Source organism: Nelusetta ayraudi, unplaced genomic scaffold, assembly GCF_046127955.1.
Source record: "Nelusetta ayraudi isolate G7.1 ecotype Tasmania unplaced genomic scaffold, CSIRO-AGI_Nayr_v1 ptg000004l, whole genome shotgun sequence".
Classification (NCBI taxonomy): Eukaryota; Metazoa; Chordata; class Actinopteri; order Tetraodontiformes; family Monacanthidae; genus Nelusetta; species Nelusetta ayraudi.
In genome coordinates this window covers 7230472-7257231 of record NW_027466054.1, presented here as the reverse complement: position 1 = coordinate 7257231, position 26760 = coordinate 7230472, and the positions used below count along the sequence as shown (strand labels likewise).

The 26760-nt window shown below is 41.9% G+C and overlaps 1 protein-coding gene and 1 pseudogene across 2 annotated transcripts in view; both read left to right on the top strand.

Annotated features, from left to right (window-relative positions):
* Positions 1–19779, top strand: part of tbck (TBC1 domain containing kinase) — a 33539-nt gene extending 13760 nt beyond the window's left edge. For both annotated transcript variants that reach the window (XM_076032105.1, XM_076032113.1), the window contains exons 22-25: positions 6985–7157; positions 14429–14592; positions 17817–17976; positions 19231–19779. In XM_076032105.1, the coding sequence (XP_075888220.1) occupies positions 6985–7157; positions 14429–14592; positions 17817–17976; positions 19231–19341 (608 nt within the window). In that variant the 3' untranslated portion in view covers positions 19342–19779. The remainder of the gene's footprint in view (positions 1–6984; positions 7158–14428; positions 14593–17816; positions 17977–19230) is intronic.
* Positions 19780–20379: 600 nt separating this feature from the next.
* On the top strand, positions 20380–25793 carry LOC142897902 (arachidonate 12-lipoxygenase, 12R-type-like; annotated as a pseudogene).
* The last annotated feature ends 967 nt before the right edge of the window (positions 25794–26760 follow it).

Genomic DNA, 26760 nt, shown 5'->3' with positions numbered 1-26760 from the left:
TGGCTAATTCTTTTCCTGTCTTGTTGGTTTAAGAGAGACTCACTCACAATTTTTAGGACAAATTCACGATTTTGTACGCAAAGAAAAAATCGGGATGCAGTGGTCGTTTCTATTATTAGCTCGTCATGCCAAGCATGCAGGATCCAAGTGGAAGACTTTTTTGTGTTAATGTCATGGTAACTATGGAAGGTCAAGGCTGATGTCTTTATTTCTGCATTGTACACCTTCTGAGTGCAAACAATAGTGCTTGCTATTGTTCTCGGACTTTAGCACACTGTGTACTTAATGCAAGTAAGTTTTTTCCCATGACAAATGCCAAGAAATATACTTACAACTCCCCCACTGCAAAATAATAATTAGAGAGGAGAACATCACTGCATTCACTGAATTAAAAAGAAAGAAAGAAAATAGCTTGATAAAAGATGATCAGGATCTTGGAATTATGGAAAAACTGGGAAGGGACCATGTGTTTGACTCATTACCGAAACAGTTTGGCTGCATTTTTAAGTCCTCAGTTTGCAGCCGTGAAATTTTCTTTGTTGGTTCGAGGAGAGTGAGACCCATAGGCTTTCTGCCTGAACAGTCCCAGCTGCTGGACATGGCAGGTCAGTGATGACACACCATTGTTTACATCAGCCTCCCTCTTAAGACGCAGCAGGGTTTCTTAAGTTCTCATTGCTATAATGCAGCATTAGCAGATCAACTCCAATAGCACCATTACAGACCCAATGTCATGTGGTCAGTGAGGATTTCCAGTTTCTGCTGATTCCATAATTATACAAGCTCTTTTCATAATTATGATATATTTATCTGTTTCCACTCAGTGAGTGTATTGGGTTTTGAACTTTACAATACATATTCACTGAAATGAATATGTATCGAATCAGTGCTATCGCAGCTGAAATGGTGCACGAGCAGTAAGCAAAACCTTGAAAAAAACGGTTTGTTGGAATTTACAAAGTTAATTAAATGTGTTTGTGCACGTGGCAATCTACACAGAGCCGCCTTTCATGGAATTATCTGTACGGTACCACAAACATTTAAGAGTTTAGTAATCTGGCCTGTGATTGCAGGCACCATGTTAAAATGCCTAATAGTAGTGATTAGTCAGTCGGCCGATTAAAAGAATAATTGTTATACTGTTCTAAGCCAAGACATGGGATTTGCTGCAGGTCTGGCTGTGGCTGTGATGAATATTTAACTTCGTTAAAGTCTTGAACTTCACATGAAAGTCAATGACTTTTCCATACGTTGGGAAAACCCACTGGTTTCAGAGCTGCAGCGGGATTTGTACTGTCTATTGGCTGTATTTGTTACGCATGTAAAGCAGCTTCACTCCTTGTCTTCAATTTTTAGTACAATTATCATCTTCATTATTTGTACTATCATCATCATTATTATTATTATTATTAACTCAGTCTGACACGGGGTGATCCCACGTAGTTCCCTCTCTCCCTCTCTCTCTCTCTCTCTCTCTCTCTCTCCCTCTATCTCTCTAAGTATGTGCCCTCTCTGCGGCTCCTTTTTCAGTTTCAAGCGATTACTGCAGCCAAGTAATGGTGACATAAAATCCCAGAGCGCTATTCATAATGTATGACTTCAGAATGTAGCGCTCTTCTGGGAGATGACTCAATGAATATCTTCCTCTTCCTACATGTTAATTAGCCCCCAAAGTGTATCACCACTATTTCCTGCTGTGATATATTTATTTTTTTAATTACATATATACATAATAGATACATGTTTTTATAAATTATCCCTTTTGTTTTGCTTTCAGTATTTTTTTGCTACCCACGGTGAGCCATTAGGATTTGGTGGTTCTCAGAAGTGACAGAGACAAGGACAGCGTGTCGAACAGAAATGCCAGAACGTGCTCCGCCTCTCTATGAAGAGCGGCCGACTCTCAATCATACGTCATTTCGTGATACTGCAAGAGTCCAGCTGATGCGTGTGCCGAAGCGAGAGGGAAACATGGAGCTGCGTCTCCTTATAAAGTTGAAGTATGTAGGCCTAAAAAAAAAACAACCAAAAAAACGTTCGGCTTCTTTGGCTTGATTTCCTGAGAGTGGCTCCTTCTGCCAGCTTGTTCCTGCCGAGCTCTGCCAGCCTCATTACCGCAGCCTGTGTGTATACCTGGGAAGTTTTCACTATCTGGCACTCTCTCTCTCTCTCTCTCTCTCTCTCTCTCTCTCCCTCTCTCTCCCTCTCTCTCTCTCTCACTCTCTTTCCCTCCACTATATTAGGAATGGATTCTGGGTCGCAGGCTGACCTCAAACTGGATTTGTTTACTCTCGCTCCCTGCCATCTCCCGGTCCCCTCTCTGGACACTTTTATTTAATGTAACTTGTAATAGCAGCGGAGTGCTCAATCAGAGAGAATGCCAAATAGTTCAGCACAGCGTTTATCACCTCCACTTCACTTGGCGCAGGCAGACGGCTTACAGCTTTATGCTCATTGCTGGGCATTGTGCAAGGGCCGTGGTAGTGAAAACGCTCGACAGAAGGCTTTCCAAAATAGGCACAGACGGTGAGGCGGAGGTTCTTCGAGAAGGTTGTTCAGTTGAACTATACAATTTATTTGCAACACAAAAGAAGTTAAAATATATACGCAAATTACAAAAAAATTAAAACGTGGCACCTCATGGGATTCTCTGAAGATTCCTTGAAGCACACACAAAAAAAGACTTTGAATGCTTAAGACACTGCTGCAAAGCTCAGTGACGATCCGAAGAGATTCTTTGAAGCTCAGCAGCCGAAACCCAAATGTTCGGTGCTGTCTACAAGCTTTATCAAAATGCCGTCCCAATCTTTGAGGATTTAGGCGGCTCATTACATTCATCTCCCAGCAACATGCCACCGTCTATTTTTCCCTTTAAAGTCACTTGTTGTATTTAAGCAAACTCTATCTCAGTTCTATTGTGTACAAGTAGTAGTCTGAGTAGGAGCAGTAATTGGCACTGTTGCCTCACAGCAAGGTCACGGGTTCGATTCCTGGACCTGGAGTTCTTCTATGTGAGGTTTGCATGTTCTCCCTGGCAGGTCTGAAGTTTCTCCATGTATGAATGTGAGTCACGGTTGTTTCTCATTGTGATGAACTGGCGACTTGTCCAGGGTGTAGCCCCGCCTTCACCCCAGGACAGCTGAAAGGCTGCAGCACAGCAGCGTGCATATCAGAGCACGGCCATAACCAAGAAGTTTTAGTTACCAAACAAAATCCAATTTATAAGAGTTTAACTTCACAATGACCTTAAACTTAAAAAAAAAAAATGTCTACTTCCTCCCCAAGGTAAAGTCAGTGTTTGACAAAAAAAATAAAAAATAGCACACAATTTCTCACTGAACAGAACTTTTCTCACAAAACTGCCATAAATACTGGGGTAACTTTTCCAACAAGCCCTGCTTAAAACTGTAGAAGTCGGAAGAGACCGTGGGTAATTTAACAGTCTGGGTTTTGAAAAAAAGAAAACAGTCTGCAGCATTATGAAATATTATAACGAGTGGACGCTGATTTGTCAGGGGCTTGAATGTTTGGTTCAGTTAAGTGTGGGAGGAGTGCGGTGCAGTTTTAAGTAAGCAAGCCATCTTACTTTGTAATAGACTCCATCAGCTTATTGTTAGGGGCCAGATTTTGGAGGTCAGACTGTGTCGTCTCACACACACACACACACACACACACACACACCTAGACATACTCATACAACTCACACACACACACACACACACACACACACACACACACAGGCCCAATTTATGATAGATACTCTGTGATTTGTGGCCTGCACCTGTGACTTTCCGCCACCAGGCTTTCAGGATTTATGTCCTCGCACAACCGTACAACTGGAGTCCACATTCATTTGTTTTCAGGGCAGGCGCCACATGGTGCAGAGAAGGCAAGAAAAGCACGCTGACAGAGGTTCACAAAATTGACAGTACATGCAACATGTCAGAAAAGCAAAAAAATATTTTGTGTATTTTCCATTTGGAGAACCGCTGATCAAAAGTTTTGCTCTAGTTTTCAAAAGATTCAATGATGCACTCGTCCGTATTAGCACTTAGGCAGGCCAACTGGCACACCTCAGCTTCCGTTCCAATTCTCTTTATTGGGACGCTAAGAAACAAAGTGACGTTTTGAGCCCCATGCTCTTCTTTCCACTGACTGTGGCACTAATTTGCGTTTGTTGCTATGGGGTTTTTATATTTTTACCTAAAGAACATTTGGCAACTAAGATTAGACTTTAAAAGACACCTAAATTAAGGCATTGGACTTAGATTTAAGACTTTACACGCTGAGTTTGCGAAGGGAAGTCTGAAAGTGTTTGGATTAAATCTGGATGTCACAATAAGCTCACAGGACAGGGGCTCTTAAATCAGACAAACACACACGCACACACACACTGACATCTCAGCACGCAATGGGGCAAAGGACAGTAATTTTAAGTGACAAGCCTATTACACACAACACTGTGAAGTCCATAGGTGCCGATATTGTGAAGAGAATGGAGGACTAAATTTAAGAGGGGAGATGCAGACTGTAAGGTCATCCTCATACACTTTTTCCACAACCTTGCAATTTTGTCCAGTGTAAATCACAGCCTTTTTCACATTCAAGTTCATTTCTATCACTGTGCGTCAAACTTGAAAAAACTGAATATGAAACAGTGGATCCCGCCGCAACAGTTTGCCTCATAGCCAGCAATACATCTCAGCCTGCAGTTTATTGGCAATTAATCCAATGCTGCAATTCCCTTTTCCCTTAATCCTGTAGCCTCAGGTGATCTATAACTTTTGTTCGGGGACCTCATTGATTCACAATGGAGCCGAGGAGCTCTCCGACTGACAGAGACCGCGTGTTTACTGATGATGCCGCCGCATTTGCCTTCACGGGACATTAACATCTGTCCTAGTGAGCGGAGCCGAGACCCAGAGCTGATGAGCTGCAGTTATAGATGTTTGCTTCCGAGAGGAACGGCCGTGAGCCGCTCAAAGCTCCGGGGGCGACGTTGTACTCAGGGTAATCTGCGACAGGAGCAGGAGAAGAGGACAATATGTTCAAGGACGGTGTCAGCCGAGCAAATTTATATTTACGTACTACCAATGGTTTTGGGTAATTGCCTGGTCGGAAGCCAGAACAGGAGTTTAGGTCCAATTTTCTCCTCTGTGGGGTTGAACTAAAGAGAAAGTGTATCTAACTCCAAACAAGGACTTTCTAACAGGTTTTCTCATTTTAACTCATAAATAGTAATTAGTAATAATAAATCATTAAAACAATACATCAATGTACTCTTTTATAATGGACAGTCAACATGTTGATCTCCTTCCTTTTTCTGTTTTATGTACATCATATGGCCACATGCATAATCAACAATCATCTAGAGGCCCCAAAAATGTTAAAACAGTTCTAATGTATTTGAATCGGAACCCCAGTACACATTTTAATACCATAACCAATTTCTCCAAACAATTGTGTTATTGTTGATGTCATTCATTTTCTGAAACTAAAATTGAAACCTAAAAACAAGACCTTTCAAAATGCAATGTACAAATGTGACTCAGTCAGGAATCTGAACCAAAAAAAAGCTAAAGGGACCCCCGTCCCCCCGCTGACCTCACTCTCTGCACTCACATTTAATGCAAATGTCATCCTGATATGAGTTGTTAAATTTTGGAAACTTTGGAGGAACTGAATAATATTTTCAACTTTTTAATTTACTCTGTCATTCAGTGCATCAAAATTCCACGAAACCAACGCCCCCCCCCCCACCCCCCCACCCCCCCCGAATTTCCCTTAACAATCATCCTGATCTGCTGTTTGTGCAGACAAGTCACAGACCACAATCAACGTCAATGCAAAACCACTTAGACCTAATTTTGCCCTACTAGGAAAATAATAAAATTGTCCTGAGCAGAATTGGTTACACTGGAACTCCCATCGGAGCTGGGAGCTTGTTAACACCGCTATCAATCTTCCCCTCCTCATCCCTGCCTCTTTTAGCAGGAGGAGTGATTGCATGCAGCAGTCTTTGCCCTGGGGAGGGAAAATGTGTTTTCCTGAACTGCCTGCGAGCCTTTTCTGTGAGGAATCTCAGACCACCAGTGTGTTTTTCATTGGAATGAACCTTGTAACTGAGTCGGTGAGGTCCCGGCCCACGGGAGCCGACAACACCTGAACCCTTGCGCTGTCCAAGAGACAGAGTCGCTGAAAGATCCATCCTCTGTGTAACCTTAGTAGATTCGTGTCCGGGTGCAGTCCACATCAGGTGCTTTTATTAGCCAGAGTTATTGTTAGCTACAAAAAAAGGGGAAGGGGGTTGGAAAAGAGAGGTTGTCAGCGTGGAAGAGTGAGAAGGAAAGAATTCCTAATTTACCCAAATCCCTGGCTAATCCTGTGAGTCCCTGTTCCCTAATCCTCTCTATTCTCAATGTGAGCTGTAGGAGAAGGATGGTTACATCTGGAGATGCATTAGAGGGCAGTAAAAAAAAAAACTATTTTAGAAAAAGGCTTAGGATAAGGGACAAATGATGGGCCATTATTATCTTAAACCGGTGCTTCTGGATGGCTGCTTAAGATTTTAATAGCAGCAAAATGCCAAGGTCAAGCTGCTCACTTCTGTTGCCTCCCATAGCGCACCGTCCTGGTCTATCATATAAATGGGTTATTTAAGGGAAGGAGACTTTTTATCCCCATGCTTTATAAAATTATTTTAATCATTTTCACAGACAGCAGTTAAATTCAAGGTTTATGTGACATCTTGGACATTAAATGTTGGAGGTATGGCCTCGAAAATGTTCTCTCTTTTTTTGCCTTTAGTTAGATTGCATGCAGAATGGATTGTCATTCACGTTCATGTGGTTTGTATTGAAAGGAAGCCTATTTTTTTTCCCCCGTTTTGTTTTCTGTTTTTTTTTCCCCCAAAACAACAGGCTTCAAAATTTCAAAATTGTAGATGTACACTTCAATCATCATCCTGTCGGTTTGGCTCCACAGAGATCGACATCGAGCGCTGCGTCCGAGAATCCATCAACCTCTTCTGCTGGACTCCGAAGAGCACCACGTACCGCCAACATGCTCAACCACCCAAGGCGACAAGTGACAACGGCTTTGCCAAAACAGCCTCGTACTACACGTCGGACTACCAGGACATGCCAAAGGCAGACCTGGTGAGTTTTACCTGTCACTATCCTTTGGCGACCCAGATAAACTCCAACAAACACCAAGAATGTCAGGCATTTCATGCAAGTCACACTTTCTCTATTTTATTCAGACTTTTATTATTGTGACTCAGAGAAAAAAAAAATGTTGCTTAGCTGTCCTACATTTGTATTCTGCAGTCTTCAGTTGAGTTCAGTATGGAGATTTTTTTTTTTTTTTTTTTTCTTCCAACGAGGTATTTTGGATAATGAGATGTCTTTCTCTATATCCACACTGCTCAAGTCCTCGCCAGGTCCCGACCCAGGCAGGTCAACCAAGAGTGAAAGAGAAGCGAACAAAGGTTATTTCACGGTTTGCAAAATGTATTTGTGTGCTGACAACACTTAATTTGGAAGAGGTTAAAGAATGTATAACCCCTTACACTTTCAGCAAAGAGGCAGAGTTTCTGCTCCAACCTGGTTTTGTTTCATCCTTAATGCCTGATTAGGACAAAACAACTGCAAACAAGAAAAAATACTAACTTATAATGAAGGTAATAAAAGTGTACCAATGCCTCAATATTATCTATAAATAGTTGAGCTCAGAGTTGAATAGGCTTGGCTTGTGTTCCTCTCACAATATGTGCACGCTCATCCACACACTGAGTCCAAGCACATTACCGTCCACCTGCTGTTCTCCACTCTAATCGGCACCTGCACTTCAGCAGCGAGCCTCCAAACAGCCTGTTAGGCCATATTGATCTGCTTGCGTTAGAATGAGTTCCTCGGGGATCGAACATTCCATTTAACGCTTAGTGTATAGTAGTCCACTGCTTTTAATTTAAAGCGGTGCATTATCGATGTGTTTTTTTCAATGCATTTTGCTCATAAATAGAAATATTTTTGAATTTCCAGATTAAATCAAAATCGATCTTTATATATCATTTATGCTAACCGTGCTATACTATACTGCAAAGTCTGTTTTAACGTATTAAACATAGTAGACCAAACACTAATTGGCAGACATTCAGACACATATGCCCTTTGCCATAGACTAAAAAACAAGCATATTTATTTCGATGAACCAGCATAAATGTGCAATATAATTATCTTTCTCAAAGGACCTTTTGTCTTAATGTAGTTTTTGTTTGTCGTCACACCTGAAAGCATCTTCTCCAGTGAACCCACGAACACTTCTGTCACTGCTGTCCTCTCTGTGCCCGGGTGATTGCTGTAATCTTTCTCATTCAGCTGACGCTAAATTAGAAGTGGGTGGCTGCTGGCATTGATCCATGGCCACATCTATCTGTTCTCCACCTTCGCTCAGAAAGCATTCAGGAGTACACGTCTCTAAATGTCACTGTCATCACCGGATTGACCAGCACACGCACACACACACACACACACGCGCGCACGCACACACACACACACACACACACACACGGTACAACTTTTTAGATAGAGTTGTATCGGACAGCAGCATAAAATTGAGAAAAGGAAGTTTTTGGTCTCCAGATTCTTGACTAAATATGTTTTATCTGATTATCTTATCACACTTTCCAAACATGATTTTTGTTCTTGCTAAGCACTGAGGCACATACAGCACAAACAGCAAAACAATTTTAGAAAAAATAAATAAAAAATACAGTATATAAATATATTTTTGTGTTATTTAATCTTAATGATTGTGGCGTAGAACCTGTTAAAATCAAAATCCAAGGATGTCAGAACAATAGCATATAAGACCACTAACAAGGATATAGAGAAATATTGACCTTCAGGAAAAAAAAAAAATACATAGTCAATACTTGGTTGGGGTTCCTATTAAAGGAATTAGAGCATCAGTTTGATGTGACTTGGAGGCAATCAGCCGTGGCACTGCTGAGCCGTTGTGGAAGTCCAGGTTGCTTCAAAAGCAGCCGTCAGCTCATCTGTATTCTTGATTGGTGTGTCTCTGTTCACCCCAGGCCAGTTGGCCAGCCAATCAAGCACAGCGAGACTACAGTCAGCAAAGCCGTGGCAGCAGTTTGGAGCCCTGGGCAGTTGCAAAGTCCTGTTGGAAAAGCGGCGCCTCCGTTCAACTCGCCTGCACGATGAAACCATGAAGATCTCTGAAATTTCCCATTTGCTTCCCAGATTCGACAAGATAAGGTCCACGTGGCTTTACGCATCAGTTTTAAAGAGTAACAGCTGAAGATAAAATCCAGGATTTTTATCGCCATAACAGATTTAAAGACAGCGAGCACCATCTCAGCTGTCGTTTATGTACAGCTACACCCTGTTTGGGTTACATGCTTCTCCTTTGTCCCCCCCCCCCATCCTGCTCACAGAGCAGGAGGCTCCGTCAGCACATTCTCGGCCCTTGCGCCGAGCACACATCCATCTTAGTGGACAGCCGCTGTCCACTCAGCTTGCTCTGAGTGAGTGTGTTGCAGAAAACGAGCCCTCCCTCCTCTGAGCTGCTAAGCTGGGGGACACAAACAAGATAAAAACAAAACAAAAAAACGTGCTGTACCCGTAACATTAAATAAATAGCATTTTATCGATCTTCACCCTTAATTTATTTTGTCTCCACATGGTTAATTGGGTGAGATAGTCCACTTTCTCTTCGAGTTGCCCTCGTCCAGCGGTCTTTCACTTTCCAGTCCTGTCACGCCGCAGCAGTTGCACAGCCGCTTTCGGCAACACATGGCGTTAAAAAGCTTAATGTGTTCCCATGTGAGACAAGTGACAAAAGGGCTGAGTTGTGCGGTTGGAAGTGGCCTCGATGACTAGCTGGCGGTGCACTTTACATATTATTAGTTTTTTAAAAGAAGAAAAATCCATGGCGTAACACTCTTTTATCAAATGACATCAGGTCAGGGTTCAGCTCCCTTACACCTCAATGCTGGATGGATGGATGGATAGCATTACACTCCATTCTGGTGTCCATTTGAGTCCAGTAGATGAGCATTTCCCTTACTCGCCATCGTAGAACAGATGGCTGAGCTAGCATTTAACTAATTCATCTGATAGATATCACCAAGCAATTAGAAATGCTCTCTGGTTCCAATTATTTAAACCTTATGAGAAGCATTTACCAAAGAACACTGTGAGCAATGAAGCATTCCCAATTATACTGTGCGCCGCATACGACATTAGCCGTGAATGGCTGAAAATTCTCTCTTAATTACAAGGAGACCTCGACAATGCGAGATTAAAGCTACACTTGTTTTTGCAGACTATAACACTGTGTTACATGCAGCGCTAACTTGAGTGATGGCTCAATAGTTTTATTGCAGTCTGTCCCTGTACACGAGAAACCTGAGGGTACTCGATTATTGACCGATCTTTAGTGGTACCAAGTTCCAGCAGCACTGGTAGTAGTTTCGATAATAGCAATTTTAAAGGCCCACTTTTAGATGGATCACATGAAGAATTTGTTTATTTCTCATCTGATGTAAATGCTCTGAATGTGGTGTAGTCACATATAAATGCACGGCTAGAATCAAATGTTGCCATTTTGTTCGGGAAAATCTCAAAGAAATTCAGCAACTTTTTCCTCACCTCACAAACAAACTTGACTCCTCTCAGAGAAACGGCGTTAACTGCTGTGTGGCCAGAATTTCATCAGGAAATACACGGAACGCTTTGTTCCATGTTTTTTTTGCCTTAAAATGATCTTCTATGTGTAAGTGGTGTGTGTTTATGCGTGAATGTGAGCAGCTGCAGTGAGGAGGTATTTATTGTCAGCACTTTTCAAAGCACATGCCCCCAATAATGCTCTTCACCATCCCCAGATTTATGCTCTAGCAGGGAACTGTGTTCTATGAGAAATTGCACAGGGAAAGGTTTTTTAAGGGAGTATTTTTGTTTCTTCTTCCTTCCTTCCTTCCTTCCTTTCTTTCTTTTGATTTGGCAACCATGAACTGTAGGCTTTAGTGCACCGGCACACTCCCAAACACAAACCACTGCAGAGGTTTTTACGTCTACTTATCAGCAGCGCCAGTTAGGCCTTCGCAACTGTCAGCCCAGTAAAATGCGTAAAGTGTCATCAAGCGATGGCGCACGCTGCTCATCCTGACATTTGAGTCACTACACGGCGCTCCATCAGCCCCAGGCAATGGCAGGCTGCATATTTTTGCCTATTTCTGTCTCTAGTGCATCTGTGGTTTTATTATTTTTTGAGACATTTTGAGGTTTTACTGATGCGCTTTCACCCTTCTTACCGATCAGGGTTTTTAAAAAAAGAAAAAAAGAAAAAAAGAGCTTAAGATTCGCAAAAAAGTCCACACAAAAGCTAAAAATGGTTTAAGCAAACTAATTTTAGAGGAGACTTTGACATTGAGCTTCTCTTTTTCTTTTTTCTTTTTTTTTTTGCACTTAAGGAGCCAGCTGACCTGCACAGCACCTTGGGACTCTGGTAAAGTTAAACTGTCATTTTTACAGTTCCGAGAGGTTTTTAAGTGCCTTGATTTTATTTGTCAAACTATTCACTTACAAAGTCTACCGTTAATTAATGTGGTGTTATCTGCTTCATTTCCTGTCATTTGAGGCGACAATCTTCTAATGCCGGGTGCTTTTCGCAGCAGGGGTGCTTAATACCGCACAACACGGGTGAGTGCAGTGCGTGGGCACATACACAGTTTTCCCACACACTGGACTGTACTTTGTGGTTTTTTACTACTCGGTGCTGCTGGTGGAAAAAAATAATAAACCCCTTGAATGTTTATGTAGCTGTTTGCTTTCTTTTCAAGGAGGCGGTTCCTTCAGTTCAGAGAACTGTAAAAATCACCTTAAATCAGAGTTTTATTGGTAAGAGTGAAAATATACATATATTACACATAAATACATGAAACCTACATCATGAATATTTCTTAATGTCTCTATGAATGTAATAAAGTAATAATACACTATACAAAGTCAAGTCAAAACAACAAAAGCGGACAGTTTTTGTCCTCTCATGTTGAGGGGTTGCTTTGCTGTTCCTAAACCACCGACCGCTCCCAGTGGGCCTGGCAACGCTCCATCCCCGGGGTGTTTTCACAGTGATGAGTCAGCGTCATCCATATTTTGCAATGGAAGACCGTAACCAGCGGGTGGCTGCCACTCTGTCACTGTAGCCTTGTTTCCGCATTGCCGGTGGAAAGTGTAGCGCTGCCGAGCTTCAGCATTATCCAGCGGTATGCAGCATCAGCCGAGGCCGGTCGCAGTCTTTGCTCAGCCATGCGAAAAGCTGTGTCTGCTCAAGCACAAAGGGCCCCGCTGAAAACATAAATCCTGCATCTGGTCCCAAACCAAGATTGTGTCACAGATTAGTGTAAACGTCCTCCCTTTGGACTGGAGATTTATTCCGTCCCTTTGGACTTGAGATTCTGCTGCAGCAGTCAGTGGGGTACAAATTGATTTTGAGACAAGTAAACTCTGCTGAGGGATTCGCGAGGAAGCCTCTATGAGTGGCCAATAAGGTTGTTTTCTTTGTGCTCATATAATTTGGATGAAAATCAATGCTGATTTTACACATCAGCCATTTAATTTATTCATTGCCCTTTTCTCTGGCGTCAGAATGAGTTTAAATGAAAAGAGGCAGTATGTAGGGTTGTTTTATTTATTTTAAACAGGTTCAAATGAATGTGTCACCTAATGTGTTGTGTTGTGTGAAAAGTGCTTTTCAGGAGTGTTTGTACTCCAGGGAGTACAGAGCAAAGCCTTTGTTTACCTCAAGGATGGTGAAAATGTGGAGATGGACAACACTGTGAATTAACGTAATCAATATGTTGTTGTTTTATATGTATTTGTTTACTTTTCTTTTTTAAGCTCCCCTGAAAGATGGAAGAGGTTCAGCCAAACCCTGCTTTGACTCCACCCCAAGGGACACTTTCTGCTTTGCCAGTCGCAGTGGTTCCACAGTGGCTGTACTGCCTCTGACACAAAAAAAACCCAGATATTTGTTAAAACTTTGGTTATAGCGTAGAGTCACTTTTTATAAGCGGACCCAGTTGGTTTGATCTCTGCAGGGATTAAAACGGACACAACCACATATTAGTTCTGTTACAAAGGCTCCCCATTTGAAACCAACACGGGGGAGTGTCGACTTAACAACGTTGTTATTTTGCGGCTGCACTCTTGAGAAAATGTAACACTAGGTGTACCCGTCGGTATTTCTTGCTCTTGTAATATCGTGTCAAATAGATGCGACGTTATCGACTTTTGCTTTCAATCAGAATAAACTATTTTGGTCGTTGGTTGTTGGACGTCAAATGAAAGTTGAAATCTGAAAGGTAAATTGTATTTTCTCCCGACAAATGAAGCTATCGGTGATGGCAGTAAGACATCATGAATATGTAGATTAAGACCCGGGGTTCTGTTCTCTCATGTGGCCAAGAAAAGCCTTTTTGCCGAGCCTGATAATTCAAACGGTGGAAGGCAGCCTTTCGCCGAGAACAATAAGCCGCAAACGCCGTCGAGTGAAGCTTTGCTCTCAGACATATTCAAACAAACGAACGTGCCAAAGAATTGAGACAGGTATTTTATTTTATTTTATTTTATTTTATTTTATTTTATTTTATTTTATTTTGCCGAGCTGATGGCAATTTGAATATTCATGCTATGAATATAAATCAGAAGCAAATATAAAGAGTCAGTTAAAAAGAGAACGTAAAAGATATGCTGAACTCTGTGCGCAGCCTTTTGGTCAGGAAGTAAAGGGAGGAAAAAACTAAATCACACCACTAATAAGACTGGCTGTCTGAATGTGACAGCCTGTTAAGATTTATGGCAAAATTCACTCTGTGGTGGCTTGGACATTATTATGGAAACCCAATCAGATTCAGTCAATAACACATAAAATCACACAATTTTGTTTTTGTTTTTTTTTTTTGCTTGTGTGTTTAAAATGATTCCATGTCAATGGGATAATAATCCAGGTTCATGCCGCCAGCAGCGATCCAGTCTCCAGCGCTTTGTTTTAATAAACTTGTTTGGCCAGTGCACCTTGGTTCTGACAGAGACTTTGTTCCGGCCACAGCGGCTGCTCCACTGTGAAGCTCTCTGACACAGAACGGAGCAATTATTTTCTGAATTGAAATGCGTAACAATTCATATCTGTTATTTTTTTTATATTTCAGTAAGGATAGTGTGTAGTATCAGTTGCACTGAGGGCAATTTGTTGGGATCCGGGACTAGTCAGTGATTCCTGGTTCTACACTTGCGGCAACTTCCAGCCCTCATCTTTCAGTCTCTTTTGAAGCATTATTCAAATTATCTTCCTCTTCTTTCCTTCACCTCCCTGACCTTCTTCTTGACTTTCTTTCTTTTTGCAGTCTCGGGAGCCGCTGGCACTCGGCGAGCTGAAAGCAGAAGTATCCCCCAGGATCTCTGCCGAAGACTTAATCGACCTCTGTGAACTGTCGCTGACTGGGCCCATCAAAAGGACCAGAGCCGGCAAGCCCAAAATCATCGCTGTTGACATTCGCGCTGCAGAGGAGTATCCTTTGGCTTCCTGTTATGCTTTGAGATGTACCTGCCAGCCGCTTATACTCTTCCCAGCATTTTAAAATGTAAATGCATTTTTTTTTTCTGCGAGAGCAAAGATGGAATAAAGAAGCGCAAAACAGAGGTGATATGCGCAGCCCTGGATTCGCTCCAACAAAGTGAAAACCACAATCTGCCGTTCTCGATAAGGCTGCTAAGGTTGTGCAGACTTGCTCCGATTTGAAGCGTTGTGTTTTTTCAGCCTTTCCATGGTAGGATTCAGCCACAGCTTGGAAATTACATAATAACACGCATTTTTGAATCAGTCCAGGCGATTAGGAAACATGTTTTTGTTGGAGTTGACAAAACACAAAAATGGGTATCAAGCTCAAAACCCTCCTCACAAAATGCTTAGTGTACTGGGCTCTGGGATGAACTGTAGTCTGGATCAGTCACTGGATTTTGGAGAAAAACACTCTGACTTCGACTGAATGTCCTCTTGTGTAGCGGTAGACTTGTATGTTCCTCTGATGAGCCTGATTCTCTGCCTTCTCCAACAGAGGAATCACTCTGGTTCTTTTCAGTTCATGGTCCAAGTCCTTGCACGTAGGCCAGTGCATCTGTGCAGGCATGCAGGTTGTTTTTTTAGTGCGTGTAAGAACTTGGCACAAGAAGTTGAGTTTCTGTGCCACATCCATCCTCTTCTGATAGCGTTCCCGCATCGAGTATGTACATAAGGTCAGGATTAAAATACACATGCATCCATGTGCATATTTGCTGCCCAATGGACAATGCTGATTTCTTCACCCTCACTTTGACATTTACCACTACTTGACCCAATAGCCGCTTCCTCCATAATTTTCTAGCTCTTGAGAAAATAACGGACAGAAACATTTGCGCAGTCACATGCAGGAAGAAATGAACCCCCCAAACTCTCTGATGGTGAAGTGGAATGATAATTGTCCCAGGGGTGAAAGAGTCATTAATCAATAGGGATTAGCTGGTGGAGGCTGGAATTTTGGAATGGCAGTTCCTCCAGCCAAATTCCACCGCTGTCACACAGCTTCCTCGGGCTAAACCACATGGGCAAAAGGGATTTGACCACTTTCACCGGATTTGCCCCCTTTCCAGTCTGATGGTCAGAGGGAGAGCTCTGCTGTGAGTGTTTACTGACACCAAAGTGGATTAAATTAAGACCTCTGCGGGATTATAGACAATCTAGATACAGCTGTCAGGGTACCCGCTGCTGTGTTTCTGCTGCGCTAAAACTTGCATGTGCCCTTTGTGAAGACCAGGCTTGGTTTCAGTAGGTCCAAGTCATATTACCATGTTGATTTTGAGGATTATATGATACTTTGCACCATATTAAATTGTAACTCTGTGTCTTCTTGAGGTGTCTTTATGATCTAGCATGATAATGAGACACTAATGAAAAGAGGCCATTTGACCACTTTTGTTTAAAATGTGCAGCATTAATCCATTTCAATAGTAGTGCCACTGTAGTGGAAAATGGCGGTTGAGTGATGCATACATCAATAACATGACATATGAATGCATTTTTCTCATTATTGGCATAATATCTTTGCCTAACCACATAGATTTTCCTTTATTGTCAGTTTCTCAAATGAAACACCTCTTTATATGCTCCCTCTTTCTTTCTTTCTTTCTCTCTCTCTCTCTCTCTCTCTCTCTCTCTCTCTCTCTCTCTCTCTCGCTCCCTCTCTCTCACACCCACACGCGCAACCTCTTTCTCTTTCCCCTCGCTGTGTTTGCTGAACTTTCCCATGGCAGCGTCTGAGATTGATATCTTTTTGTAAACAGCTATATGTACAGCTGTGGTTCAGTTTTCTTACCAGCCAGTGAGGTTTGTGCAAAGCGGGTGGGCTCGTTAAATTGTGAAGCACATCCAGACCACGGTGGCACTCGACGACACAGCACAATGGGCGGTGAACCCAGGCAGAATCCACGGGCACAAGAAAGCGTGCATTATATATAAGAGGTCAAACCACAGCCTGTACGTGGAGGAGGAGAAAAGTCTCACTGAGAGAAAGTCTTGTTCTGCACACATCCTTCCTTCTTCCTGTGTCTCTGTAAAGGGAATGTGATGGTCAGCGTTGGAGCCAGGCTAAATTAGTATCCATCAATGCCATTTGATTTTTAAAATTTGATGTCTGAAATCTCACCAGTCTGTGTTGTGAAGCTCCTGCCTGAACTTTTTAGATTTCTTTGCCAACTTTTTTAAGCCGGTCAGATAATGATGGTACCACCCGTACTTTGTGGAGAAAGAGGAGCTACAGCCACAGCAGGGGTGCTGTGATGATGGCGCTTAATAAGCATTGTGCAGCATTATTTGTTAATAAAGGGAAAGCAAATAACCGCACCAAATTTGGAGATTAAGCAATCAATTTACCAACTTGTTCCTGTAGATTGGCAGGCAACACGGTGGCGCAGTGGTAATCTCAGTGACGCAGTGGTTAGTGCTGTGGCCTCACAGCAACATGGTTGTGGGTTCGATTCTGGGCCCGAGGCCTTTCTGTGTAGAGTTTGAATGTTCTCCCTGCGTCTGCGTGGGTTCTCCTCGGGTTCTCCGGCTTCCTCCCACACTCCAAAAATATACATGTGCGGTGAATTGGGAAACTCTAAATTGTCTTTAGGTGTGTGTGAGAGTGTGAATAGTTGTTTGTCTTTCAACGTGGCCCTGTGGTGGAATGGCAACTGGTCCAGGGTGTCACCCTGCCTTCAACCTATGACAGCTGGGAGAGGCTCCAGCAGACCCTTGCATCTCTGAGTGCAGGAGGAAGCGAGTATTGAAAAAGGATGATTGGCTGACATTGATTGTTATAGACTAATCTTCCTGACCTAGTTAATGGACTGTCTGGCAGATGGGCATTTGAAATGTATTTAATAGATGTGTGACACATTGCATTTAGCAAATTCGTCACCAGTTAAATACCTCTTGGGCTGTTTAACATTCCAATGCAGACATTATATACATTTCTACTGGAATTCTGGTCATACAATTACTCTTTAAGTTTTTATAGAATTAACTTTATTTCCTTGCTGCTTTCCGCATTAACAATGTCTGTTTTGGGGGTTTTCTTTTTCACCAGACATGGTCCCTGTTAAAAAATGTAGGAGTGACCTTATAAAAAATCCAATAGGGCTTGGCTAACTCTCTGGTCCCAGGCAGGAGCTGTACTTGTTAAAAGCTGCACTCCTTAACCTTGCCGACTCCAGCTTCAGCCGAGGTCACATCACTGGCAGCATCAACGTCCCCATCAGCTCAGAGTTCGGATCAGACGTTGAGATTGTGCAGTGTCCTGCGACCGGGGTCCTGCAGACCTACAAGGGGCGGGTCATCGTGGTGATTAGCCACACCATGAATGCTGCCGCTATGGTGAGAATGCAGAAGCACACACTCGTCACTTTATTTTACTCATCACTTTTGGCAATTAGAAATTCTGCTTTGTGCTCCCTTATGAATACATTAGACAGACCTGAATCTAAAAACTCGGCAGCAGTTTTGCTTCAGGCAACATCCCAGCTCTCCATGTGTGTGAAAGTAAAGCAGGGGAATCAAAAGTTTGCCCTAATTAAAGAGACTTTTCAAAAGAAAGAAAGAAGAAAGAAGTTATATCTCAATTAGGAGCCTGCGAGAATGTAAAAAGTAAAAAGAGGAGATTATTACTTTGTGAAGTGATCATGGCCCCTGTAATCAGCAGCCTTAACAAGGAACTTATTGGTTGACTCAAAAATAGCAGTAATAATAATGATGTTAAACAGAGACGCCCTCCCTGCCCCAAATTTAGACCTTTTACAAATGAAGTCAACAAAATAAAGGTCAGTAAGAAAACTTTTTTTTGTTAAATGTCACGTCTGCATCTACTTCCAGTCCTTACTACAAACCTGGAGGTGGAGGTTTATTTAAAAAATACATTTGACTTGATTGTGGCTTCTGTGTTCAGTGATTAAGAAACAGTCTTTCAATCGCACAATTGATATTTTAAGTGTTTTCTTAGAATGTGAAATATCTCAACATCTTCCAAACCAAACCGTCCTTGTCTTAATGTCCAACAATGATTGGTTGATGTTGTTCTTAAAATATATAATATATATCTATCATTTGATTTTTTTTTTTTTTTTTTTAAGATATCTACAATTTACTTGCATTGACTAACAAACAAGTCCAATGGCACAACCTCGTTTGCTCGTTTCTTTGTGCAGCAACTGCTGCAGGTGATGAGACTTTTCTTGGAATGCGTCATGAATTCGTCATGAGACTGTATCATAATACTGTTGTGTAACTAGGGATTCATGTCACTCATTCTTTTTCTTTGGTTCAACGGTTGCCTTTTTGCTCTTTTGTATCAGATATTCACGAGGGCTGTCAGAATGCTGATGGCTTTACTGCACAGTTGTCAGAATCTCTGTGGTTTTATTGCTACGAAGTTAGTAAAACCCTACGCGTTCTTTTTTATATAGACAGTAGAGTTTTGCAGTCTGGCCCAGGTGACCTGGAGTTGGCACACAGGTGATGCGAAGGCAAAGGCGTTGCTGCAGTTCTTGCGTAAAGTACCTATGCTGCATAACTGCAGTGATGACTTCAAAGTATGATTGTTTACTTTTTTTCTCCTTCCTTGTTTCTTAACAGTTTGCATCACACCTGGTGAAGGTAAACTTCCCCCGGGTGTGTATCCTGGATGCAGGAATCAACAAGCTAAAGCCCACTGGCCTGCTGACGGTCCCCTCCCCTCAGATCTGATGTCACACGGCTGAACCAAGAACAAAGAGACATGTGGAAAGACTCTATAAGAATTCCGGGAACTGAAAAAGAAACAGCTTTTTTCTTTTTGTAATTAGACGTTTATGTATTGTTATGATCTACAGAGACTAAAAGACTTTGACTCCCTTCCACCTTTATTTGCATCACAGGGTCATGCTTTAATTGTTTACTTTCTCACAAATGTTGAATAACTGTTGTACGTTGTTGCATAGCATTGCACTGAGAAATCAGGCTGTTGGAATGAATAGATTTTTTGCATACCATTGTGTGAGTATTTTCTGAGCCATTAAGTCTAAGTTGCAGTGTGGATCAGGTACATCTGCATAGACTCATAACTTTTTTATGATGTCTGAAATAATTTCATTTTTTTTATGCAATGTGGTCAATAAAATGCAGTGTGTTCCAAAACCAATAAAACAGGACTTTTATTTTGTTCCATGGCATTTAGTCAGAGGGAAATTCCACCTTTAACTTTGACCTCAGTTAGAAACATAAATGAAAATAAATTAATGGATTTGCAGCATATACAATTAAGTGATGCATAGCTACTGTACATTTTTAATTGCCTTATTTACATTTAACACAGTTGTTCATACCCTGCTCCATGCTTATGCAAGACTGCTGACCACGTCTTTTATCATGTTTAGGTTGCTTCACAGTAAAACTTTGTGAGTGAATGATTTCTTTTTTTTTTTTTTTTTTGCACAATCAGTCCATAACACACACTTACATATAGTAAAGGCTGCTCGGACTTCATTTGAAAGGTTTTGATGACTCTTGACTAAATAAATGAAGAGGGTAGAACTGGTTTGCCTTTTCACGCAGGTAGGGATTGTAGATTCTGATATGATTTGCTCACATCTATTAAACTCTGTTAAATGTTTAAGAGGTGCATTTGCCTAGACTCAAACACCTCTGTTTTTTTTTTGTTTTTTTTTACATCTTTTATTATTAAAGATCTTGAGGGTGGTTATTGTGGTTTTTCTTCAGGATTTTGTTTTCTTTTACCAAACGAATATGGTGGACTACGAAGTGACTGTTTTCACAGCTGACGCAGCCCTGGCGACCACCTTCAACAACGTCTTTATCAAGCTGGTTGGCACAGACGGGGAGAGTGAACGCCAGTGGCTCATGAGCCTCAAAGGACCTGCAGCCTTCTTGAGAGCAACAGTATGTCCCTCATCACTTTCTCCACTTGCAGTAATGATTTGTTGACTCAAAAAAGGCTCCAGATTTCAAAATCACATGTGTGACGATAATGCTGTTCTGTTATTAATTGTGACTGTCACAGATGCTCAAGGAAGAGGATGAGTTCATCAAATATGCTTTATTCTTATCCCCTCTCCCCAGGTGTCCAAATTCACCGTGACCTGCCCTGTGACCATGGGAAGCTGCTCCTGATAGAACTTGACAAACAGCTTGTCTTCGTGTTCCCAGAGGACGCCTGGTTTCCCTCCAAAGTGGAAGTGAAATCCCCTGAGGGAAAGGTCTATAACTTTCCCGTCTACCACTGGGTCACTGACAGCAAGGTGCAGGTCTTCAGAGAGGGAGCAGATCTGTGTCCTTCACTGACCGCAATAAACAGACAGACTCCTGGGCTAAGGGTTCTTTAAGTGGGCACCACCGCAGCAGGCCAGGAGTGCTGCGAAATAATTAGACAATGATTAGAATTTTTCTACGTGACTTCTATTATTATTATATTATTTAAATAAATGTAAGAGACAAGAAGATCAAATGAAAAATGAATGAGTGAATGTTTTCAGTTACATGTGTGTGAGACAAAGATTAGTTTTCATTTTTTTTTAAATGTTTGTTTTACAAGCTGTGCGGGTCTTTGGGGAGAGCAGTCCTCGCGCTAGATATGAGAGCAGGAGCTAAAACAGAGACGGCAAGACTATCGGTGAGACACACTCCTTTGCTCTTTGTGACCTCAGACTGTGTGATCTATGGGGTATTATTGTAGCAAACTTATTTGCAAAAGTGTATCTCCAACCTGTGTGTGCGTATTCACATCTTTGTGTGTATACAAAATCGCTATGTGCATTCATGATCTGCCTGTGCGTGTCTGTATGTCTGAAGCATAAATCAGTAAACGTCTGTCATCACTTACAACTCCGACAGGAGCTCTTGATTCGCTGTCTTTACACCTGTGAATTTTGTTACTTCTGCTGTGCCAGATCCGCAAATGTGTAAAAAAAAATAAAATAAAAAAAAGGAAGAAGAAACTTCTCAAGTTCTTCCACCATACACATTTACAAATAATTTTGCTATAATAATACCCACATAGTGATCCAAATTATTGTATGTAGATTGTATATACAAACAGACATATTGCGTACATAAGTATATGTTAAACAGATGATGCCTCTCTCCTCTTGTCCCAGTTGGGGTGTGTATGAAGCATCCAGGTAGACGACCTTGTGGATCTCCCTGGTGAGGTTTGCTTCTCCTTCACCAAGACCGCAGAGATCCTGTCTACTCTTCAAACTGGGTGAGCTCCCAAAATTATTGGAGATGTCAATCTATTGTAAAAAAAAAAAAACGGAGGGAAAACTGTGGACAGGATGTGCACAGAGCAACCAAGCAGTGGTGGTATCTGTCTGTTTAAAGTCGTATTGTACTTCTATGAAATAAAGTTAAGTTCCATCAGCAAAAACAAAAAAATAAAGAGAACCTTCATACCTCTTGAGCTGCAGCTGAAAGGTTTGGTGCGATGAGCCCTGGACTGATCTAAACAGAGTTCAGGTGCTTTTATGTTGTTGAAGCTGCTATAATCACAATCTTTTTTTGAGATTTAGCCGGCTCACAATTCAACTTCATGCAAGAAGTAAAGTTTCCGATAAAATACAAATGTTTGATAGAAACTAATAGAAGCACAATTCTGTTTTTTTCCAGAATATGTCCAGGAGCACCGGGAAGAAGATCAACTATTTGCTTACCAGTTTCTCAATGGTATCAACCCAATATTGATACAGCGTTGGTCAGCACTTCCTGTTAACCTCCCTGTCACCAGTAGCATGGTCTTCCCTGGTGGTGAGTCCACGCTAGAAGATGAACTTAAGGTGATTATAGTCACTTATTTCACGTGAATTGGATGTTGATTTAGTTCAAGGGAGTCCTGTATTCTATCACCCACATAGAAAGGCAACATTTTCCTGTGTGACTACAAGCATCTGGATGGAGTGAAAGCGAACACCATCAATGGGAAGAGGCAGTACTTGAGTGTGCCGCTTGTACTTTTGCATCAAACACCTGATAATACGCTGATGCCCATTGCTATTCAGGTATGCTCACGAAGATGCGATAGACTTTTCCTATCACACAGTGGGGAAATTCACAGCATGTTACAGCAGGAGCAGATCAGAGTGCAAGCTGGGCGTGCAGGGTAATAAGGGCCATACATTTATATATACAGTTGCGCTCAAAAGTTTACATACACTTGTAAAGAACATAATTCTATGGCCATCTTGAGTTCCAATTATTTCTACAACTCTTATTTTTCTGTGATAGTGATTGGAACACATACTTGTTTGTCACATAAATGTGTGTGTGTGTGTGTGTGTGTGTGTGTGTGTGTGTGTGTGTGTGTGTGTGTGTGTGTGTGTGTGTGTGCGTACATACTTAAAAATGACCAAAAAGACCATGAGCCTTTCATCCTGCAGCTGAAGCAGACTCCAGCGTTTGACAATCCCATCTTCCTTCCCACCGACTCAAAATACGACTGGCTGACAGCCAAGATCTTTGTGAGGAGCGCAGATTTCCAGGAGCACCAGCTCAACACTCACCTGCTGCGCACTCATCTGCCAGCAGGGGTTTTCTCTGTGTCACTGCTGCGCAATGTGCCCATGGTGCATCGTCTGCACAAGGTAACTGCAGAGCGGTGTTTTTTTGTTAAGGTTTTTGCCAAACTGTAGTAAAATTTTATATTACTCAGACAAAAAAATGAAATAGGCAAAATGACTAATGGCTTTTTGTTTTGAGTCTTTGCAGTCGAATAAAGTGTTCCCTCTCCTTCTCAGCTCCTTGTCCCTCACACTCGCTACACAATACACATCAACCACTTAGCTCGAAACCGTCTGATATCCGAGGGAGGAGCTTTCACAAAGGTACAAATAAACAATCTCAAGTCTTTTTAAAGATTGTGTTTTTTCTTTTTCATCACATTTCTGTCCATCCACTAGTTTACAGCCTCTGGCTAGCACAATCTCACTTCTGAAAAGATCGCTGTCCTCACTGACCTACAGCTCCCTCTGCTTACCAGAGGACATGGCGGCGAGAGGGATGGAGGACGTGAACAACTATTACTACAGAGACGACGTTCTGAAGCTCTGGGACATCATCAACAGGTATTAGAGGGGCCTGCTTTAAAGTCCTTGTGGAAAACTTGTGGAGTGCCGTCCAGTTGCCTTTATGCAGTATGGAGACGATAACACATCATAGTTGCTTCGATATGAAAGGGGGCAGGCACGAGCATCAGATTAAAGTCAGTTATTACAGTGTAGGTCTCACAGTGTCTTCAGCGGGGGCTCTGTAGTTGCAGATCCAGCCAGTGTGTGGAGACCTCATATCCGTTTTAATATTGTCTGCCCAGCAGGAAGGGGTTCTTACTCCCAGTGAAGAACCCCTGTCTGACTGGAGGCTTCATCATTTGTATGCTGTGTTCTTCCTTTATCTTTTTTTTCAAAGGTTGTCTGCATGAAGTGTTCTTCTCCACTGATTCTGTTTGCAGTCCATTGTCTCTTTTCTTAATTTAATTTCCTCTGCCCAGTTTAGGTTGATAGACTTGCTCTTTTATCAGATGACCTAATAAAAGAGCAGACCTTTTATGTTTATGGATGGCTAAGAGAGTGGGAAAAGTGAGCGCTCTCCAAAATGCACAAAAAACTAGAGGTGCAAGGCCCAGGAAACGCTGTCAAAAATATAGAATGGCCAGCAGCACTCAAGTGTCCATCAAGAATCAATGTTTATATTTGTGTCACTGGCTGGCCGCTGGCCTTTTTATATTTTTGTAAGGGTTTTAGGGAGGTTTTAGGCTCAAAGCAATGCAGACAAAGTAGTAGAGATAGTTAAATACATTAACTTTTACACTATTTTTTTTTTTTTAATAAAAAGTGTCTTTTTACATCAGCTTGGATATGAAGATCCTCCATAGAACTCAGCTTCAATGGATGTTCTTCTTCCTATTACTTTATTATTTTCTCCAGGTTTGTTCAGGGAGTGCTCAGATACTACTATGAGAATGATGCTGAAGTCCAACAAGACTCTGAGCTGCAGAATTGGGTTCTGGACAACTTACATGGAGTTCTCTCCCAAGCTGCCACAGGTAGACTTTAGGGAAAAACACTGGCATGTTGTTACAATAAAATCAACTCTGACCCCATACATCCATCAGATTCATACATGTTTAAATGAAATGGTTAAGCCATCTAATTTTCAGGAATTCCCCAGAGTTTTACCATGGTAGTGGAGATGATCAAGTTTGTCACCATGGTGATCTTTACCTGCTCAGCTCAGCACTCTGCTGTCAACTCTGGACAGGTAAGTCCCTCAGGTCAGAAAAAAAGAAAAATAAATGTTTCAATTATTTTCATACACCATGGCGTTGCAATAGGAAATGTTGCGTCATTTGGATCCATCCCATTGACCATCATCTTCAGGAATACTTCTTTGACACACACATTTTTGAGACATTTCATTTGAGGCTTCACTTTTTAAATTTTCTTTAAAAAGGCAAGAACTGAATCCATCTTTTTTTTGCAGTATGACTATGGCGGCTGGATGCCCAACACTCCCACCTCGCTCGTCCTCCACCGTCCTCCACCGACTGCGAAGTGGACCACGAGCGAAGCCACAATGCTGCAGATGCTTCCTGACGTCAGCACAACCGTTCAGGGGATGTACGCCATGAGGCTACTCAGCAAGGAGTCATCTGACTTTGTAAGTGCCAACGAGTGACCAATGATATCTGTCTTTCTGTCTGGCTGTCTGTCTGTTCATGTCACTCTCATTTGATAAACCCTCTCTCATCCTTGTTCTGATTAGGTCCCTCTCGGCCAATACCCCGATGATCACTTCACTGAAGAGATCCCTCTTAAGCTCATATAGGCTTTTCAACAGGAGCTCCAAGCGTTAAGTGCTGCCATCCAGGCCAGAAACGAAAATCTGGATATTCCATACACATATTTGGATCCGGCAAAGCTTGAAAACAGCGTGGCCATTTGAAGATGTTACTTATTCACAGCAAAAAAAACAAAAATGTAATTACATTTTCAAATAATAGCTTTTATGAATAGAACTTCAGAGAGAACCTTGAAACACACACATCCTCTCCTGGTAGAAAATGGATGAACGAACGGTAAATTAAATAATGGTTTAAATTAGGTTGTCTTTTCGTTATTACGTTTTCTCACAAATAAACTTGTATTAAGTCCTTCTGTTGCTGTTTACTCAGTGTTTCCTGCCTGCTCTTGCTCCTAGTGAGAACTGATAAATCTTCCATAACAATTAAGTGAGTCCGTGCAGTTGTTTCTGTGTGTATATCCAGGCAAGGCAATGTGCTGGAAGCTCTCGGTTTGTTCCAAGAGCAGCAGTCAGAGGAAGAGCTTTGCACTCTATATGGATGGTGGTGTCCTGGACATAATTCAGGATGGTGAAAATGAACGTGAAATGTCTTCTTCTTTTTTTTTTTTTTTTCTTACTGAGTACACAGTAGTTCATCTCATGCCCTAGATTCAGCTGGAAAAAAGGGGGTGTGGCCTTCGAGTGTTGAAAATACACTGCCATCTGGTAGCTGTAGGTCCACTGTTTAGGCATTAAATACCCTTTTTGTATTTCCCCCACGCAAGGCCACAAATTAAAAATTAACTGCACACAACTACACTGATGACATGTTTTCAATCGACAATCATCTCTCTAGTAGCAGCTATGGCACACTCAGCCTGACGCATTTACCTGGAGCCAGAAACCAAGAAAAACATGTGGGCTGAGGAAGCTTTATGCAATGCAGCAGCTGGAATTGTTCACACAGGTCACACAGGTATCACACTAGCCATGCATATCCAAGCAATCATACACACACTGGTGCATTGATGTCTGAAAGAGACAAGCCCAGGCACGTAGCCATGGCAATGGTAGACACAGTGGCCCGTGTTTGCAGCACGCTGCTTTTTAGAATTTGTCTCTCATCTTGGACCCTCATATATATTTAGGTATCCCGAGTCGTTAAATCAAAGGGCTAATTAGCAGACAGCGGCATTTAGGCGTGCTGCTGTTGGTGCACAGAGCACAGAGAGTAGTTCCAAAACAAAACAAGCAGAGACAGAAAACCAGAACCAGTTTGACCATAACAACATTAAAGGCCTCATATTACGCAAAGATGACTTCATCAGGATCAACGAT